The sequence below is a fragment of the Spermophilus citellus genome (assembly GCF_964194105.1).
Source record: "Spermophilus citellus genome assembly, chromosome: 4".
Lineage (NCBI taxonomy): Eukaryota > Metazoa > Chordata > Mammalia > Rodentia > Sciuridae > Spermophilus > Spermophilus citellus.
The window spans coordinates 201,029,743-201,050,807 of NC_138185.1; the positions used below are offsets into that span (position 1 = coordinate 201,029,743).

The 21,065-nt window shown below is 50.1% G+C and overlaps 1 protein-coding gene across 2 annotated transcripts in view; it reads left to right on the plus strand.

The window, feature by feature from the left end:
* Nucleotides 1-2,821: 2,821 nt before the first annotated feature.
* The window catches only part of ESRRB (estrogen related receptor beta), a 164,885-nt gene continuing 146,641 nt past the window's right edge, over nt 2,822-21,065 (plus strand). The window contains exons 1-3 of one of the 2 annotated variants that reach the window (XM_081292380.1): nt 2,822-3,063; nt 3,197-3,347; nt 16,404-16,499. Coding sequence is in view for 1 of the 2 variants with exons in the window: in XM_081292379.1 (XP_081148505.1) it covers nt 3,346-3,347 (2 nt within the window). In the remaining variant the exon portion in view is untranslated. The remainder of the gene's footprint in view (nt 3,064-3,196; nt 3,348-16,403; nt 16,500-21,065) is intronic. The other variant, XM_081292379.1, reaches the window with a different exon arrangement.

The following is a 21,065-nucleotide window of genomic DNA, read 5'->3' on the forward strand; positions in this document are numbered from 1 at the left end:
GGTTTTTTAGGTGGACACAATATCTTTATTTTACATTTATGTGGTGCCGAGAATTGAACCCAGTGCCTTGCGCATGCTAGGTGAGCGTGCTACCACTTGAGCCACACCCCAGCCCTAACTGTGTGCTTTAAAATGATGAATCTTATGTTGTGAAAATATATTGCACACTCAAAAAAACAGAACACAAGATTTGGGGAGCACTCAAGAAGCCTCAGGAGTTGGAACACCTTTGAAGGAGGTATGGGGAGCTTGTCTCGTGGAGCAAGGGGTAGGTAACCAGGGTTGCAGTGATATGTGGATCATGTGTTTTAAAAGCCATATTCTGGCTTTTAAAAAAAGGGAGGCTCAAGGTGGAATTCTCAGCTATTGTGGGGTCCCAGGAGACTCAGGTGGGCATATTATCTCTGGGTGAAAGGCCTGGGTAGTGGAGGGAGGTGGAGCATATAAGAACCTGGCTTTTTGCTTAGGATCTTCTGGGTTTTCCTGTTCTCTTTACCTGCCTTTGGGCTCACTATTAAAACTTGGAAAGTCCCCCACATAGTCTTTTCTTCCTGACCTCTGGCCTCTGGTCAGGCTTGCAGGCCAGCGCAACCTGTCACCGTCAGCCCCTTACCCTGCCTGTCCTGCTTGTAGCTTTCAGAGAAGAACCAGAGCAAGCTGGAGAGAGGTGGTGAAGGTGGGCAGAGGCCCCTCCAGAATGACCGAAGGGGTGCCCGTGGGGCTGATGTGGATGCCCGCAGCATCTACAGAGGATACTGCCTGTGTCAGGTGCTGTTCTAGTGTTGACTCATTTGTCCTCATGGCAATTTAAGGAGGTCTATCCTTAAAATTCCCAGTTGCAGATGAGAAAAGTGAAGCAGCAAGAATCAAGAATGCCAGGGTTTGACCAGATGCCAACCCTGGGACGGTGCCTTACCCACCAAGTCAGGGTCTCAGCGGTGTGAGTCTGTATGACTGTCCACTCCGAGTGTCTCAGGGATGAGGTGGGGCTCACCCTTGAAGTTGAAGAGACTTAAGATGAGGAAGTGAGGCCACTAAGAGCCTTCTGAAAGCAAAGGCCTGTGGTCCCCAAAGGGATGACTAGCACTTCAGCTGTGATGGGACAGGCACCTGCTGGTCCCCTCCTGGGGAAGTTTAGAGGGGGCCAACTCCAGGGCTTGGTGTAGTCTGGAGAGTCAGGACTGAGATCGTGGGCAGATTCAGAGGATGGGCTGGGGACAAAAAGAGAAACTAAGGTCCCACAGGGGCTTTCCGCAGCAGTGCCGCCAGAAAGCCCTGAACTCAACCCAGGCACCCACAGACTGACAAGGCTCTGGACTAGTGGCTGGAGAAGCCCCCCGAGAGGCCGAGGCCACAGAGAGACCCTCACAGGACTTGTGCCGGAAATCAGTGAGGGGTCAAGTAGGACAGCTGGAGAATTTGAGGAGAAAGCAGATAAAGAAGAGAAGGCTCCATCTGCATCAGAAGAGATCTGCCTCCCCCAAGGAGCCTGATGGCAGGTGTGTGCCAGTGGGTGACCCCAGTCCTCAGCGCCCAAGTCCCTCTCTGGCCTTACCTCTGCAGGTGCATCTGCCTTTCCAGCAGCTCTGTGTGTGGTCAGGCCTGGTTAGAGGGGAGTGCTTGGTGGCCACTGGTCACGCTGACCTGGTACTCAGGAGCACCCTGGTTCTCAGACAGAACTATGGACAGGTGGTGATGGGCCCGTCAGACTCCCTGGGCCTGAAGTCCCACTCCCAGTTCTCCGTCTTCCTCAGAAAACACGTTTCTTGAGAGGCTCTTAGTCCAAAAGTGTGGCTCGAATGGTGGTGTCTTGGGTATCACTCACCCACTCAGTGCACACTTATGAAGGTCTCACCATGCGCCAGGAAGCAAGGTAGCTCCGTGCACAATGGTGGATAAGAAAAGCATGGTCTTTAGCCTAGTGAAGGTTTTGTCCCAGGGGCCAGCTTTGGTGGGAATGTTTGATGTCCTACTATAAAGCAGTCTCCAACAACCTGGGGACCATCATCTTCATGGTTCCTGTCCACCTGAGGAGCATGGGAGAAGATCTAACATAAAGAGGGGGTTCCACTTCATTTTTTTAAATTTCTTTTTTCCCCCACTGAGTTTTTTAAAAAATTAGCACTGGGGAAGTTTTAGGAATTCTAAAGTTCCTGTCCCTTCCACACCAGTAAGGGGCTGGTGTGGGCTCTGTGACCCCTCTTAAAGGGAATCTCAACTGAAATCCTGCTTAACTGAGGAAAATCAATGCAGATGACCCCGTAGGGTTGAACAGCGGGTCAGTCCCCTGACATGATGAGTGCTCCTCTGGTTCTTTCCTCATAACTCTCATCCTCTAAAACTTTGCCCCTGGCTGGCCTGTCCCTAGGAGGCTGTGCCAACTTTGCAGAAACTGGCTTCTGAGAGACCCTTTAGTATCTCAAACATGGGGGCTATTTTCCAAAAGAAGAAACCTTTCCAGAGAGTTTGGTCTCCCAGGAGATCTTTCTGGAAAAAGCAGAGCCCCTAACACCCCCAAGGCCTTTCAACGGCAGATAGTTCTACTAGGAATGCCATCTGGACTTTTCAAAGACCCTGTCCCACCAGGCAGAGGATTCCAGCCTCTGCGTGCCCTCACCTGCACATCCTTCTCACCCTGCAGGAGCCTTCTGCCTGTCCCCCAAGAAGCCCTTCCACACCCACCCCCCTGCCCCAGCTGGGAGAGCTCTGCTCCCTCCCCCTCCTGATCTGGCAGGAGGAGTGGAAACTTTCGTGGAAAGCACTTGATCTGACTGACGAATGCTCCTGAGTCAGAACTTAGACTCGGGCTTTGACTGGGCCAGGGGCTCAGGATCCAGGGAGACCTCTCCTTCTGGGGGTCAGGACCTCCTGCCCTGGCTCCTCCCCTGGGTCTCTGATGGCTGTCACTCACCAACTCCCAGTGACCCCAAGTGAAGGCTGCACCTAGAGAGGTCATCATCTCCCCCACCATACTTGCCCTTCCCTGTTCCTCCCCGCTTGATGATATATGTCCTCCCTGCTTTCCTGTGCCCACCGGATTCCAAGGCATCTGCATGGGGCTCGGTAGGTTTGGGGAGTCCAGAGCGTTTGGCTGTTTTGTTTGAGACCTGGTTATGGTTGTGGGATTTTTTTTTTTTTTTTTTTTTTTTTGTCAGCTGCCTGTTATATCAATCACGGAGTTGAGATCTATTTATAGGTTGGGAGTACTGTGTCCTTAGTCACAAAGAGACACAGACAGGGGACTGTCAGCTGGTGCCGGAGGAGCTGAACAACGAGTCATCAGCCACTGGAAACACCTGAGAGTGACCGTTCCACGGCAGCCCCGTGCCCCACGCCAGCGCTAGCATGTAAGTCACCGAACTTCTCCCTCTGGTCCTGCCCAGACTGCCCTGAACCTCCCTGTCCTTCTCCCTACACAGCCCCCTTCTCTCTCTCTCTCTCTCTCTCTCTCCCTCTCCCTCTCTCTCTCTCTCCCTCTCTCTCTCTCTCTCTCTCTCTCTCTCTCTCTCTCTCTCTCCTCTCTAATGGATAAAAATATCTCCCACGCCTGCTTTTTCATCCTGGTTTTCTGCACACGAAAGCATCCCCTCATGGCCGAGGGAAAACGTCGCCTCCCACAGCCTGTCATGGGAAGGTCAGAGGGTCTCGGGATGGCTCCGTGGGTTACACCAACTCATTCAGAATCAGTAGGTCCCGTTTGTTTGTTTTTATTTGTTTTTGTAGAGGAAAAGTAAGTAAATCAAAAGGGCAAGGCAAAGTTTACACGCGGCTCAGCAGGGCGGTTATGTCTCCCAGCGTGAAAACTTTGATTTGCTGGCAGCTCCAGCATTTGGTGAGCTGGGGAAGGTGACTAGTGAGCTGCGGAAGGTGACAGAGGGGAAAGACCCACTTCCCAGGGACAGGTGCTGATGGAAGGGTCCCACAGATTTGGGCTCACCCTGCAGCTTCCACGGACAGCAAGAGTTGAGACAGCCCCAATGATTAGCTTTTCTATAGCGCCTCAAAGGGAAGTGACTTCTTTTCCCTCCATGGAGCAAGTTTGCTTTGAGAAGTCTGAGATGAGAGCTGAGGAGCTGTCTTGCCTTGCAGGCTTCAGCTGGCTCACTTACTGGAGGCATTTTCTTAATCCTGAAAGGGGAACTTGGGTGGGGGAGGAAGAGTGTCAGAAAGGAAGGAGCCAGGTGTGGAGAGGTGCAGAGGGTATCACTCTACATGTTTCACCAAAGGAGAAACTTAATATTAAGATTCTTGTCAAAGCCGGGCTTGTTTCAGACAATCCAACAGTGTGTGCACATCAGGTGGCTCTGGAGATGCCCCTGCCCCAGTTTAGCCACTGTCCAGCGTGCACAGGGCCTACCTGTCGTGAGCGTCCAGTGGTGGGATGTTAGTTTTCTGGTTAATAGATAGTATTAACCCCAATGCTGCATTGGGGAGATTTGGGGAGGTTTGCTATATAGCAGTTATGCAACAGTAGTCCTAAATTTGAGGAGAAGGATTATGTGATGATATTTAACATATACTTTGCACAACTTTAAAAGTGTATATCATTTTGTCATGGTTGCTATTCACTTGTACAGTGGTTACCAGATGTTATCTTGCAGAAGATGACTTCTTGATTTGTTCCCATAAACAATATCCTAACAAAGAAATGATCTTTCCAACAAATTTAAAGCATTAAACAAAGCAAATAAGTCTAAATTGTTTTGGATTACAAACAAAATAGGTTTTTTTTTAGCGAAAGAGTTGATGAAAGTTAACACAAGCCTGCGCACACATCCAGAGAGGCAATTTGATCTCGTTTTTATTTTGATGGTTATGAAATCTTAAACTTTCCTTTTTTTGGTTCTTTATTTTTCACCTGCATTTTATTTAGAGTTATTAATGTATTTAATCCCTTTGTTTATTATTTTGGAGAGTGGAAAGCAGGTCAGGAAGCAATGAGAAATTAGAAGATGAACTTTATGTGTCCAGGTAGTAAGGACACGTTCATCAGTGGAGAAATCCAGAATGAGTTTGGTGTGTGTGTGTGGGGGGGTGGGGGGTGGGGGGTGTTTTTTTTTTTTGTGTGTGTGTGTGTGTAGGGGTGGTAAATGTCACTATTTAAGACCTATTTTGGAAACTAAAGTCCATGAAATCCAGAAGAAAAAAAGAGAGCTAAGTGAATTATACATGTAGGATTATTAATTCTCCTGTTGCAAGGACTGTTTTGATAGACGCATCCTGCTAAGGTTTTCCCACAACAATGCAGGAGTGGGAGCTGGTGGATGATTGTTAATTAAAGTTCATGTGAATCAAGTGATCAAGACACTTCACTCAAATCAGAGTGGGCCATTGTGTGCAAAGCTGAACTTCCAGGTCTTTAAAGTCTCAGAGGCTCAGAGAAAGTGTGGAACTTTTTGAACCCTTTGGCACAAGAGTAGGTCCTTCCTTCTCCTCAGCATGCACCCTAGGGCCTGGCTGGCCCCAGTGCCTGATTGAGTGCAGTGGGGGAGAGCCGTGCATTCCTGAATGAATCCTGTGCTCTCGTTAGCATTAACACTGTGCAGAGAAGAATATTTGTTGGAACACTTAGGTGAGAAGGGCCCCTCCCCTGGGCGATTAGTGGATGCTTTTGAGGGGCTGAGGGCTTGTTTGGTAGAGTGCTGGGGGCCCTGGCTTTCATCCTCAGGTTCCGGATGTGGCTTAGTTATAGAGATGCAGTTGGGGGGAACTTGGGTGTATTTGCATAAGGCAGCCTCTGATTACTTACTTTCTGCTTCAATAACGATTAATTTTATGTGGTCTGAGCTCCCATCAAACTCATTTTTTTGCAAACTGATTTCTTAAATACAATTGGTCACGGGGCCGTCTGTGACTTCATGTCTGCCGAATCTAACCCATTCCTTCCTTGTCATTGTTTATCTCTGTGGCTGGAAGCGAGTAGTTGCCTGTGAGCACGCCCTATGGTTTGATGCGGCCTCCCGTCCTGGAGCACACAGACATCCAATTCTGACCTCCTCCCAAACTGGGGACGGTGGGGGGGGGGGGCAATGAGCAGGTGCTTTGGAACACAGCTAGCTCAGGTGTAGGACCATCAATCTCCAGGAGGAAGGAATCGCAAATCCCTGGAAAGTGCTTCCCTAATTCAAACGATTTTACATAGCTGAGGTCTCTCCAAATATCCCATAAATAAAAAATGGCAGCTGGCAGGATTTTTAAACCATAGACCATGGTGCACCTCTTCCTATCACTGCACTACTGTATATCTGTCCATCTTTTTCTTATCTCTATTTTTACATTTCATTATCCTCCCCCCTTTTCTCTCCCTCCTCCCTTCCCTCCTCCTTCTCGCCTTTCCTGAAAACACATTTCTATCTGGCACAGAAAATAAACTCAGATTGTGGGTAGTTATGTTAATCTAATTCAATCCTCAGCGGGTTAAGAGTGAAATTCTAATAGTGGAACTGTTGAGGGCTTTTTTGTTAATGGCTTGGGGATTACATTGAGTTAAAGGCTCATTTCCTAATCAAACAGAGAGGGAGAGAGTGACTCCGAATATTTATGAGTCTCCCAGTGAGAGTTTAAACATTCAACTCCAAAAGCTGGGTTTCTGCAGGAGGAAAGAGTTAAAACCCCTCAGGGCTGCTGGGGAAAAAAATTAAACCAGTTAAGCCATCAGCGTTTCCAGGCTGCTGTACAACTTCTGTGCTCTGCAAAGTAGAAGGTAGGGAGGAGCTGGGGGCCAGGGGATCAGTTCACAAGGCCACCTATAGCAGACTGGGGTCCTCTGCTCACGCAGGGCCTGGTGGGGCTGGGCGCTGTTACCTCCTCAAGCCAATCTTCCTCCTCCAGCAGGGAGGTGAGATGTGGAGACAGTGGTATGGCTCAATCACCAGCCCCTGGAGATCCCCCTGCTGCCCGGTGAGGCTAGAGGAATGGAGCTTCCCCTACTTTGGTCCTGCCTCTGACGTGCTGAGTGTTCTTCCCTTTGGAAAGTAACTCACATGTCTTCCCACTCAGCTTCAGTCCCGTGAGGATCTCAAAGCCCATCTGGCTCTCTGTGCCCAGGTGGAGAACTGAGGGCCAACTTGGCCAAGGTGGAGCAATGTCAAGGCCAAGCTGAGGTCAGGAGTCTAAGCCCAGGCAAGCCTTCTGGCCTCCCTCTCCCCTCATTCTCTTGAGTATACTAGAGGAAAGGGGAACGTCAGGGCCATATGGCTGTTAAACAGGCCCTGCCTGGCTCCCCCGGAATGAGATTTCCTTCTTCAGTTTGGAAAGGGAGGGCAGGAGTCCCGGATGCATGGTGATTCAGCAGGCTCCATGGGCACTGGTGCTTTTCTCTACCACCAACCAAGTGAGCAGTGACTGTTCCTTTCACTTGGGCTTTTTTTCTGGCTCCATGAGGTCAGCAGAGGCACCAGGCAGCAGATTTTCTTTCTTTCTAGGATCCTTTGGCTTTTTTGTTTCCCTATCCCTGGGAGCTGTTCTTTCTCTTAGTGCTTCAAACGTGGTGGCCCGTGAGTCTTGTGTTTGCCTTTTCATGTCCCGGTAGCATTTCAACACAGCTACTTCAGCTTTTCTGTGAAGTCGTCTCTCTCTCAGGGTTTTCACAGCCCCTAGCTGACCTCCTCCACATGGCCTTCACCTGCCACCAGGACCCCCACAGGAGCAGGGCTGTGCCTCAGTCTCCCCTGTTAGCGCAGCTCCATGGTGATCAGTCATGCCCCCTGCCCTCACATGTGACTCCTGTGGACGGTATGGAGCTGAGGTTCGGAGCACAGGCTGAGTCCAACAGCCAAGGGTCACATCCACCCTTTCTCAGCTGAGATACCAGAGCTACCAAACCGCTCAAGGTCTGTCTCCCTTTTCCCCTCTGCTAAATGGAGATAACAACAGAATCTGCCTTGTGGGCTGCTGGAAAGCAAATGCCCCAAAGTGCTTAGCCCTGTGCCCAATAAGTGTTGGCACTTTTATTTGCTTGGCACAGTATTCCCTTCTGCACACAGAGGATTGCCCCACTAGACAGCCTCCCACGCCTACCCCTAGGGGTGGTTAAGCTGGGTGCTGAGTCAGCAAAACCCTGCTTCACCCTCCAACCACTAGGGAGGTTCACTGCTAACCACTAGGGCACCAGAGCTCAGGGTGTGTTGGGAAGACCTTGGGGCTTTTCAAACCCCAAGGGAGGGCAAAGGAGGAGCTGGGCCCAGGCAGCATCCCTTCATTGGAGAAGGCCTGACTCTCCACTCTGTGGAAACAGTTTCATCCATCTTTTGGCCTTGGCTCTCATCCCAAGGAGCAGTTTGGTTCTTAGGTCCCACTCAGCTTTAGTCCCGTGAAGACCTCAAAGCCCATCTGGCTCCCTGCACACCTCTCTACCCCCACAGTATCAGAGGGCAGTTTGCACGTTCCCATGGGTAGACCAGGCCCGGCCTGGCTAGAAAGATGGCACATGCATCTACAAGGGGGCAGGTGGCTGCTCTGTCAGCCTCCCTCCTAATGTGACCACTTGACCAAGTACATATCACCTTCAAGAAATGGCCTCTCCTGAGATGCCCTCAGTCCTGATGTCCTCAACACTCCCGTATCTCTGCATGGGGACTCACTGTGCTGCCAGGCAAAAGTCCCTTCTCCTTTTCTTCCTCCATGGGTAGCCATTTGGTTCCTGATTGAAGCAGGGGTCTGGAACCCGAATCACAGTGCCACTCGAACTTAGAAAGTGTTCCGTCTTCTCACTGCCTCCTTTCTGCTCCCCCTCCAAGCAGCTGGAAAGTACTATTCTAAACACTTGGATTGTCACTGTCTCCCTTTTGGCCTCCTTAGTCTTCACCTTTGAAGTCCCCAGTGCCTAGTGCACTGCCTGGCACATAATATATGTTCAACAAATGCGTGCAAAGTGCAGAATCTCTCCTCCCCGGGGGGCACTTCATTCCCTTTGTCCTCTTTATCATGCAGGAATGATTTGAAGCCATGAATGCCCATGTCCTTGGACTCATGGTCCTTGCCCAAGTCCCTTTTATTCCCTGACCCTCCTGCTTCCATGTTCCTCTGTCCATAGAGGGGTGGGGGTGGAGCGGGGGGTGGGGGAGAGATGTGTGTGTGTGTGTGTGCGCGCGCGCGCGTGTGTCTTCTATTCATGTGTGCATGAAATTTCCCAGGAATTTTATCCTGTTCAGTAAAGAAGCTTTGTCTAAGTCGATGTCAGATTTAATTGCTGAACCATTCTCTCCTGCAACTATTTCCCTCCTTTGCCACACTCTCTTCTCTCGCCTTTCTGAGCCTACCTGCTTCCTCTGGCTGTTCAGACTCTGTGGGGCCCCGTGCTCCTCCTCCTACTTTAACCACTCTAGTCCCGGGGGTACACATAAGAGGGAGACCTTCCTCTGAAGCTTTCCAAAGTGTCTGCTTCCATTAGCATGGACAAGGCCTTTGAAAGGTGTCGAATTAGGAACATTTTAGGTACTGGATTCCTCCCAGAACAGTATTTCTTTTTCTGCTCTCCTGTGGAAGATGGAGTGCAAAAACTCAGGCTGTTGAGGGTTAAGTGACGGCAATGAAAAGTCTAATCTCTCCTGGGGCCTGGTGGCTGCCTGAGACAATTGATTAGCTTGGCTTAGTGATCTTTCTAGCAATATTCAGGAGAGAAATTATTGCTGATTAGGCTGTGTGTGTGTGTGTGTGTGTGTATGTCTGTGTGTGTGTGTGTGTGTGTGTGTGTGTGTTTTAGAGTTTCTATCAGTGAAGGGGTAGGATAAGATAGGAGGAAGAAATGTCAGGATAACTTGCTCCTAAGTCAGTCCTCAGGAGGGGACCTGCCACTCTGAGTGTATGTGAGGTTACAGAGCAACAGTGGGTCTTGTGAGCGCCCAAGTCCATGGGGTAGGCAGGTGAAGGAGCACAGGGTCCCTTCTACCTTCTCTTTGCAACTCCTTGGGAATCTATAATTATTTGGGAATTAAGAGCTGAACAAGGGGCTGGGGCTGTGACTCAGTGGTAAAGCGCTTGCCTCGAAAGTGTGAGACACTGGGTTCGATCCTCAGCACCACATGTGTGTTCATCTACAACTAAATAAATATTTTTTTAAAAAAAGAGCAGAACAATGAAGTCAAGTGGAAAGAGACCCAGGTTGAGGGCTGCTTCAGTCGCAAGCTCTGGTGGTCAGAGGCAGCCTGGTGTGCCACTGAAGGAGGCAGGTACCAGGTGTCCAGCCCAGTCCCAACTCCAGGTTCAGCGGTCATGAAGGTACTCATGCTCCTCAAGAGCTCAGTTCCCTCAATAGTTAAATGAGAGATTGCAGGTGATTGGGGGCCTCTGGCTCTAAAAGTTTACATGTTTAGAACTACTTGTTCTGGTGAACCCAATTTATTGTGCTCCTACCATAACTGATGACAACAGGTCAGCCAGCCTTTGTCCCTGTCACCCAAGGCCATAGGCCCAGAAGTGGCTTCTTCTGGGTTTTGTGGCTCTACCATCATTTTCCTTGATCTGTTTTCTGCACTCACCTTTCTCTTCCCTAAGCACAACTGGAGGGTTAGTGGAAAGCTGATCAGGGCTAATCGCTCAAAAACATGAGTCCATAGATCTTCTGCATATATATTTTGGCACTGGGGATTGAATTGAAGGGTGCTTAACCCCTGAGCCACATCCGTAGCCCCCCCCCCTTTTTTTTAAATTTTGAATCAGGGTCTAGCTAAGTTGCTGAGGCTGGCCTTGAACTTGCAATCCTTCTGCCTCAGCTTCCTGAATTGCTGGGATTATAGGCATTTGTCACCACGCCCAGCCATCTCTGATTTTTAAATTTTGTTTTTAATTTGTAGAGACCCTTGTTTTGGACCTTTGTGGTCTTGCTACCCATCCCTCTGCACCTCCACCCCTCTGGAATTTGCATAGGCTTCCACACGTTTGGAGAAGCCCAGGGCACCCAATCCTCCACCTCTGCTGACAGTGTTTTGCAGCATCCAAAGAAAGGAGCCATTTGGGATTTGGGAGGGGAGTTGCCAAACGGGGGACCTCTGTGAGTCCTTGATTTCACTGTAGCTTACTTTCTTTACCTTCCCAAAGGGATTAATCTCTGCTTTGAGTCTCTCATAAGGTTGGTATGAAGTTAAAATAAAAATCATAGAATAAGAGGTCCTTTAAAGATGGAAGTATTACCAGTTTTAGATGAAATTATTTCCCTGTATGGGGAATGCTGTTAAGTTGTAGGGGTAGAAAACATACTCTAGAGTCCTGATCCACCTGATGCCAGCTGCAACCCTGGCCAGATTTCCACCTCTCCATTTCACCCTCAATGTCCTCTTCTACAAATGGGGTGATAAGAACACCCTCTTTCATGGAGTTGCAGGTATTAAAGAGGACCCGTGAACCATCCCCTGGACAGTGCCTACTAGATAATAACTTCTCAGAGCCATTGTTGTGGGAAAGAGAATGACATTTGGCCATTTTGTGATCCTTTTCCAGGACTCTGTGCCAAACAGGTCAACAGGGAAAAAACTTTCAAAGTCCCCACATTTCTCCTGAAGTCCCCTGGACAGCTTGCAAAGATAGCAAAGGGTGCTGCTCTGGAGGTGGTTTAGAGACACCTGGTTGTCCACCATGCCCCGCTTAGGGTGGCTGCCACCCACATCCAGTGACCTTCTGGAGGTGGAAACATGAGCATCTTCCTGTTACCTGTCTGGGTTTTGTTTTGGGGTGATCTGGCCAAGCCTCCTGCCTCACATGGAAATCTGCTGTCCATAGCCTGGCACATATAGCTGCCCATGCGCAGACGTGATGGTGGGAAGTGACTTCAACGAGCTGTCTTGTATGTCCCGCAGTGTTCCAAGTCTCAGCAGTGTTGTTTCTGCATCAGGCCGATTCCTCTTTCCTGTGTGGAGTAGCTAGAGAGGTGGCGTGTTTCCCACAGGTCGGACGGTGCACCTTTGGGGAGTCCTCAGCAAGAAAAGAAGAGAGGGAGTAGGGAAGGGCCATTCCTGATGCCTCTGAGAAGCCAATTTGGGTATTTCAAGGGACTCGTAGAGGTGCTGTCATGCTGTTAGGGGAGAATTCCGAATCCAGACTTGTGACCAGCCTGAGCGTGTGTGCGCACTGTGCACGTTCAGGGTATTGCGGTCAGCCATCCGTGACTCTCTTCTTTCCCGTCTCGGGCAGAGAGTAATCTAGAAGGAACGTGTAATTACTATTTACTCTGGGGCACTCAATTGAGAACACCCTCATGTAATGACTCTTGAGCTAATTCCGCCTTCAGATGGCCATCTGCTGTGGCTCCTTGGGAAGCCAGTGGGGATGAGGCGCCACATGCAGCCCAGGGGGAAGGATCGCGAGATGCATGTTAGTCCTGTGGGCTCAGGCTTTGCTCTTGGGCAACACGCACACACAGGTGGCATCTCTCATATGCAGGATCTTCACTCAGCTCTCTGTCCTTAGTGATAGAAGTTTCAAAGCAGAACCGTCTGTGAAGCTAATGAATAGTCTCTGTGGATCTGTTGGACAGTCAGTGGCATCCTTAAGGAATAGATATCTAGAAGATTTTTAGAGACAGGAGGATACCATTCACATCAAGGTTTAAAACATGCAAAGGAGGCTGTGTGTTGTGTAGGGAGCAAATCTAAGATGTTCCTGAGAATGAGAAAGGCCGACTTCAGAGGGAAAGGTCAGGCGCCTACGAGAGTATTCTCCACCCCATCTGCCAGCTCAGGTTTGGTCTGGCTTCTGCAGGCTCCTCCCTGGCTTTCTCCCTCCACTTATTTTTGGGCTAAGCTTGCCTAATCATTTACGGTGGGGGATGAGGGCAGTGAGAGGGCAAGTGGACGCAATCTCACTACACCCATGAAATCTATTTGCTAAAAATATCAGAAATATTACCTTGAAATCTGACACCATACCAATGTGGCTGGACACTGTTGTGGAGGCTTCCAAACTGTTTACGGAAATAAAACTGATTTTTATATCAGCATATTGAGCAATCAAGTATGTTAGCTTCCAGAAGCCACTGCCTGATGGCCAAGTGCAGTCCATTTTGTGTCTCTCTGCCTCTGCTTCTTGTCTGTAAGAGGGATGGGGGTCAGATGGGTGATCTCCAAGGACTTCCCTGTCCAGCTTTGTGTGTCAGTACCCCTGCGGGGCAGTGATCATCTGCTTCCCCTCCAGAGCTAAGAGTTCTGTGGGCAAACACCGGGAGCCCCATCTCCCAGCACAGTGCCTGGTCAAGATGGGTACCCGAAATACTTTAAAGGTACTGATGAAAAAATGAAACAAGCAGATGCCAACTCCCCAACCCAGTATCAATGTGACTTTTCCTAGACATGCCACCGGCCTGAGTAGTTGTGTCTTTGGTCTCCTCCTTGGTCAGGGGGGAGGTTCTTACCTTTCTGGTGTGACCTGGAAATTCTCTTAGTAATAATATGTAAATGAGCTGTCTAAAAAACGCCCCCTGAAAAACATCACCTCCCTCCCTGCTTTTCTGCATGGCCATGCTCTTGTCTATTTCTGGTTTCCCCCTCTCTATCATACTCTATTAACTTAAAAATATTACATTTGGAGACTTTCTAAATAAAGAGTCCTCAGAGCACAAAGTATCCCTTTTCCATTTTCTGTGTCCCTATGTGCTCCCTTGTAAAAATTTTTATCTTGTTTTTTACTAAGTGGCCTTGATTTTATCATTAACACTGGGACAATTCTTTTTACTGTGTCTTCACTTATTTCTAAAATATTCACCCCTAAGTCCCTAAGTCTACTCCTCTTGGTCTCTGTGCCCCCACCCTCCCCCGTCTATGCCATTTTATAGAACTTACAAAGTGATTCCTTTATATGTGGGACCCTTGATCTCAGGCTTTCCCTAGTCCTCCACCAAATTTCCCAGAAGAATGGTTCTTACAATTGGACTTTCACGGTGCAGGTGGTCTTGGGTCTCTGTCATTTCCATACTAGCCTGGGGACATGCTTTGTTCTCTCTCCCCTAAAACTTCATCTTTTCTTTAACCAGCACTTTTCACATTGGGGAAGAACCACATTATGAATTTAAAGCTTTAAAAAAATTCTTAGGTATCTTTTCTTTTGCTTCATAGTGTGACGGTTTCCACTTTTTCTTCCCTGACAATAACCTCTTCTCACCTCAACTCCACTACCACCTGGGACCTAATCCTGACATTTCCTCAGACAGTTCTCCTCTGTTCCCTTGTGTCGTTGTTCAGGGCTTGCCTGGTTTCTTGACTTTTTCATGTGTCCCACCTCTGCATTGGCTCTTGAGATTGTGGGAGAAGGAAAGAGGCATTTTTTGAGGATCTGTTATGTGCTAGAAACTTTCTGGAGTTTATACAACTTGTCACTGTAATGATTAAGATGTAGGTGCCATGATGATTCCCATTTTATGGAAGGGAAACTGAGGCACTGAGGTTGAGGATCTTGCTTAAGGTCACCCAGGAGGTAAATCATGCCATCTGATGCCACTTTCTACAACATACTCTGGGGCTGTAAAAGGACAACCAGCAAAACAGAAGAATTCCCTTTTGTGTTGTTTACATCTACATTGGACTCATTCCAACATTTTCAGTTTCCCTCTTTTGGTTTTCTTTGAAATGTGTTGAGTGTCCCCCTTGACAGACCCACATGAAAGGGATCCTGAGACTCTAGGTTTTGTTCCCCAAGCCCCACATCCTTGTAAATATTGCCACACGGGTGCTTTGGTTGAGAAGGCCCCTTGTCAGTCAGAGCTCTCCGTGGCTGCTCTTGCAGTCTTGCTTTTCCATAAATCAGTTTTTCAAAGTCTCTGCAGAGGAGCGGGGGACATGTTGCTGGGACGTAGGCCCCATCTGTGGGTTGGACAGGTGGACTTGAAAAGCACCTTGTGGCGGGTACGTTTCCAGGAAGCTGGTTTCGGCCGTCTCCTGCTCGCTGTGCCCCACCTTCCTGCCCTCTGGGGACTTCATACCCTCCTCGGTCAACAGTGTTTCCATTCCCTTTATGTCCATGGTTTGCTTCTCCCCAGCCCGCTCCACATTTCTGGAAACTCAAAACCCGTGGTCCGTCACCTTTCCTGCCACCAATGTCATCCTAACTCCTGGGGATATGTGTGTGGCCTAGTGGGCTGTGTCCACCATATCCCACTGCTGGGCTTCATTATGGATGGAGGGAGGCGGGGTCTTTTGCCAAGACCACAGCCCCCACCTGACTCCTTGCCCACTCTCCCGTGACCTTGATCTGCTCTCCCCCCAACCTTGGCACTTGGGATGCTAATCACATTCCCAAGGAGAGTCAGACTATCTCCCCACCTTGGATGGAGTCCAACATGTGCTCACTGTTTGGGACAAAGTATTTATCCTGTCTGTCTGTGACCTTCTGCAGACACAGGTTCACCAGATTTCTGCGGGTCCTCTGGCTTCCCAGAGGCCTGGCAGCCTTCAGCCTGTCTCCTGCGCAGTGGATGCAGGTGGCTGGGATGCCCATGGACGTTCATAAGTCACTGACGTGATCTCCAGTGTTTAGAGGTGCCCCTTCTCACCAGGCTGAGGTGTCACAGTGGACCCTTAGCTGGAGCAGTGACAGTGGTGAGGCCATTCAGCAGAGAGCCTTTGTCTCCAGCGTCCTCTTTCTTTGCCAACCCTTCCCCCTGCTTTGTCTGATGTTCTTAAGAGTCCCCAGCCCTTGGTGTCTCTTAGTAGAGAGGTTACTGAAGTTCTCCCGGGGGGGGGGAAGTTGGGACATGGCCATGTAACTGTGTGCTGCCAGTGGGGCTGCGGGGGTCCCCAGCTGCAGGGTGGCGGGGTGGTAGGCGAGCTGCAGGAGGTGCTGGCTTGCTCACGGTGGCTGTGGCCCAGACTCTGTTTTTCAGACTGGAGGGACCTGCTGGAGGTGTTCTCCTGACTCTGGGTCCTTCGTGGGTTCAGGAGCTGGAAGCTCCTCCAGATGTATGTCTGGTGATTTTCCACTGATGGGGTTGTAAGTGTCTCTGCCAAGTGGGTTCGAGCATTTCCCTGGCTGCACTGTCACCCTGTTGTTTGGGGAAGGCTCCTGGAGATAGGGAACATGAGTGCCCTTAGGTCAGGTTCCCCAAAGCAGGGCTGAGATGAGGGAGCACTCTCCAGAGGAATCTGGGCAGGGACGATGCCAAGCCAGCCTCGGCCACCTTCAGGAAGGGGATTGGCCAGTACTTCCCCAAATCAATCAGCCATTCATTGGCTGACAGCCGATGGGTGAGGAAGCAACCTCCCAGGCCCTCTGGACCAAAGGGGTCAAGGACAACTCTCAGGATAAGGTGCAGCTATTAGCAGTTGGGGAGGGTAGCATCATGGGATAAAGGATCTGAGCAAAATACCAACGGCAACTGCTGCAGGAAGAGGATGGGAGGGGGAGTACTACCGTGGTCTCATTCACTCCCACTCCACATGGGCCCCTCTAGAATTTGACTCTGAGCTTCTCCTCCTCTCCAGGTTGAGCCCAGGGTAGAGCCAACATACAGGACCAGGACTCTGGGTGTGAAGATTCCAGGCTACCAAGACAGACCCTCTGAGGTCCATACTCAGAGTGTGAGTTGCACCCTTATTATTTTTCTCTCCCAGCATAGGCTCCCCAAAGGCAGAGAAAGAGACTCACTCTCCACCTCATGCCTCTGCTCCGTGGGGAGCTGGAGCAAGAGGGCCTCTTCTTCCACAGAGGAGAACAGCCGTCCCACACCTTTGGATGGAGCCCAGGCTTGACCACTGCCTCCTCACTGGCAGGGCTTTAGGTCTTTGATTTGCTTTCAGCAAAAGGCCTTGGCCAGGGCACGTGGCATTATGTCACCAAGCAGTGCCATTGCAAATGCCCATGAGTCTGAGTGTGCATGGAAAAATATAGGAAGATCAGTTCTCTTCTTTTGGAGTTTGGAATATAGAATTGGTTGGCACAGGGGTGGGTGGAGGGTGGGGTCCCCCTGCTTGCTCTAATTGGTGGCAGCCAGTCCGGCAGCCTCAAAAGAAGGGATAGGGATGTGTATGGAAGGCGAGTACATGAGGAAGGGGCACTTGAGTTGCCAAGGAACCATGTTTGGAGTGGTGGGCAGAGGGCACCTCATCATGGCACTTCCTTTAAGTTGGCAGTATAGTCAAGGAAATGGAGACCCTCAGTGAGTCCACCTGAGGGGACTGCAGATCCAGGAAATGGTTAAGGTGAGTTTCAAACTCAAACCTGGTTGTCTCTATAGCTATGTTGTCTAACCAGTAAGCCAATAGGACTTGGACACCAAATTCTGGGAATGCAGTGGGGATTGGGATTGGGTCCATGTGGATTTACTGGTTTGGTGACTTCAGATTGTCTGGCTCATCCCAGTTCCCAGGGACTTGAAGTTTCTCCCTACATGGACTCCTCTGCTCCATTCAACCCGCTCTTCTCTCTCTTCTACCTGCACACCCAGTCGAAATGCCACTCACAAGAATGTCCCCACCCTCCACCTGTGCTCTGTACTGGCACTGCCAAAACTAAAGTGCAGATTCAAGATACAGTGATGACCACATGTCCACAGACTGGACTTGGCTAAATCTGAGTTTGAGTTCCATTTCTGCTGTGTATTAGTCTGATGGTCCCCATAAGTGAATCTGCCTCTGTGCGTTTCAGTTTTCTCATCTGTGTAAGGGGATAATAAAATCCAATCTCGTGGGGGTTGTTCTGAGGATTAAAAGAGATGAGTCCATCTCTGAGTAGCCTCAAAGCTCTGCTCTTTTTGTGTCGGTGTGGTTCAAGTTCACGGACAGTGAATACCATGTGTTCTGTGGACATAAAAGCACTGGAGTGGGGGAGCTGGTGGTAACAATGGTAGTCTAATCAAAAACCTTGCCAACTCTGGATTTGACTTAGACGTGGAGAGAGGGTAGGGACTAGCTTGGAGGACATTGGTGCTGCACGTGTCCCCATTCCTCTTCTACCCTCAGGATCTAATCACACTTTCGAAGGCTACGCAGCTTTCTTCTCTGGTTGGGCGACACACAAAGCAGGCAGAAGCCACCCTTCCTGCCAGCTGTTCTTTCCAGTGCCTGGCATGTTCATATCCCTGGGCACAGGGAGGGCTTCAGGGTGCACAGGCCACCATCTGCTGGAGCGGCCACGCCTGGGCTCAGCAACAGCCCTGCCTGCAGGAGCCCAGCCCCAGCTTTCAGCAGCTGTCTGGGTGGGTGACCTAGCAGCTGTGCCATCATCCCCTTAGGGGCCTGTGTTTTTGTCTCTCTCAGGCCCTCCTGGCTGCCAGGCAAAGGGCCCACTGTCCTTCACCACCAGCAAGCATCTCACATTGCCCAGCCTGTGCCAGTGTTGGCATAGTCTTCTCAGTTGAGAGGCCCAGTGTCTCTGGCCTCTGTAGCTGCTCACGTGCCCCACTTGGGGACTGGACCCCAAGTGGGGTGAGGTGAACTCTTAGCCTTTACTTCCTGGGGCTTTGCCAGCTTTTCCATTTCTCTCTGACAGATCTGGAGACTTTTCAAAAGGTGTCTATGCTCACACGAGTCAAAGGGAAAAATTGAATGGATGTCTCAGAAAACAGAGGTACTTGTTAAGTTGAACCAGAAGATTATTAATGCTAACTGTGGGAGTGAGTTCTAACCTGACTCCAGCTCATGATGATGAAGGTGGTGGTGATGATGGTGATAATGATGGTGGTTATGATGATGGTGATGATGATGGTGGTTATGATGATGGTGATGATGATGATGGTTGTGATTATGGTGATGATAATAATGATATGATGATGGTGATGATGATGATGAAGGTGGTGGTGATGATGGTCATGGTGGTGATGGTGGTGATGGTGGTGATGATGGTGTTGATGGTTTTGATGATGGTGATGTGATGATGATGATAATATGATGGTGGTAAGATGATGGTAGTGATGATGATGATGGTGGTGGTGGTGGTGGTGATGATGGTGGTGGTGATTGTGGTGGTGGTGGTGATGATAGTGATGATGATAATGGTGGTGATAGAGGCAGTCCACTATTGACTCACACTATGAACCCAACTCTGTGCTTGGTGTGCTACTCCTATTGTCCCTTCTTATGCTCAGTAACTCAAGGAAGTAGGTGCTAGAATCCCCCCTCCCGTTTTTCAAATAACAAAGATGGGCCCCACAGGAGTTCCTTGACTAGCCTAAGGACATATGGCTGCTGAATGTCAGTTCTGGAATTTGACCAAGTCATACTCCAAGCTTTGGGCCACTCTTGCATGGAGTCCTCCAACACTGTGGAATGCTCTGTGAAATTAGGGAATGTCAGGGTTGCTGAGGAGTGCCTCCCATTTTATAGGTGGAAAAACTGAGGCTGGTGGTCAGAACACCCTCAGTGCTGTGCTCATGCCAAGGCAGGCACTCTGAGAGGGTCCTTCCCTGCCAGGGTAAGCTGCAGGGTTGATGGGGCATGGGGCATATATGTTCCACATGTGGATAGAGGAATTCACTCATATGTTTTAGATACCTCAAGTGTAGCCAGGTAGAGGAGAGACAGGAAACAGCTAGAGTTGGCTCAGGACTGGGCACCACACAGAACACTTAAGTCCCCAAGTCAGCTTCCAGGACCACCACCTTCTGTCCCATTCCTCCCAAATCCCCCAACCCAGCACGTACACAGCAGGCAGCTTGCTCATGTGCATGTGTGCCCTCGTGCCTGCAGGCCATAAGTGCCCCTGAGGGGCTCCCCAGTCTCCAGGGCTCCAGGCTAGATGTGCTGAAACTCCACTTGTTCGAATGAGGGCAGGCTGGGTCACAACCTAGTGTCGTGGCCTATGGACCCCTTTATGACTCAGCCCAGCTCCCCACTTCTGAAAGAAGCCCTCCATTACCCCATCTTGCTTAAGTCCTCTCTCCTACTCTGGTCCACTAATGTGCTCTGTGCCCTTCCACAGTCACACTGAATCACAGTCACACATGGCTGTGACTGTCTCCAGGACTGAAATCTGTTGAGCCAGGCTGTGTTACAAATATTCCAAAGAATGCCCAAAAGATTGAGTGTATGTGCGTGTGTGTGAGTGTGTGTGTGTGTGTGTGTGTGTGTTCCTTGGTGCACACACAAGTTGCTGTGAAGAGGAGTCCAGTCAGACAGGGAGCAAGGACTGAAGTGCTGGACTGCGCTCTCCGTAGGAGCTGTGGGTAGGTGAGATGAGGGCTGTGGCTCATCAGCCAACATTTGATGGCATTTAGGAAAAAGCAGTCGGGTACCTCTGTGGCCACTCCAGTATCAAATTGAATTTTCATTCTGGAAAGGGGGCCACTTGTCTTCCCAGGGCCCAGGAAACAGTGAGACATAGGTGACTCCCAGACCAAGAGTAAGTAATCAAGTCAATCTCAGGTTTAATTGCCCTTTGACTTCATATCTCCGTCACTGGTCACTGCCACCAGGCAGACCGGTACCAGAGGTCACCTCTGGGTGTCAATGCCCCATCCCTGTCCCTCTGCAGGGAGCTAGGAGGCTTTACACAGCTGGAAACAGCTGTGCAAGGCACACACCACAGCCAGGCACTGACCTGTGCAAACACGAGTAGAATTATAGCCACCCATAAACAAATTAGCATCCTTTAAAAGGTGAAAAGCTCCATAAAATGTCTGGGTTTTGTTTACAGCTTCGAGGTGGGGTGGCCGCGAGTCGGATTAAATCACTGAGATGCTGGCGCTGGCTCGGTTTCTTCCCCTCGCCTCCCCCCACCACCCTTGTGAGCACACACAGGCCGGCGCACACTCACACACCCGCACTGCACACGCAACCCGCCTGCAGTGGCCGCTCAGTCCGTCCTGCCGTTGTTCCTGCCAGCCCGGGTCCCAGCAGGTGTTCCCTAATTAGCAATCTCTTCATTTCCAATCAAAGCACAAAGCGGCCCCAAAAGCCTGTCTTTATGAGGGAGCGGAGCAGCGGCTAGGGATGTGCAGGGGGGGATAATTGTCTTCGCCAGTGGCGGCGGTAAGCGGGCTGGCTAATTCATTATTGTAATAACTTTGCTTGTCCTTGGGGAGGTGCGGGTGGGGGAGGGAAGGAGGGGAAGGGGGAAGGGACCGAGTGTGGCTGAGGGTGGGGCCGAGGGTGGGGGACAGGAGAGCAAATGAAGGAGGCACTGCCCACTCCCCTTCTCTGCTCCCAGCC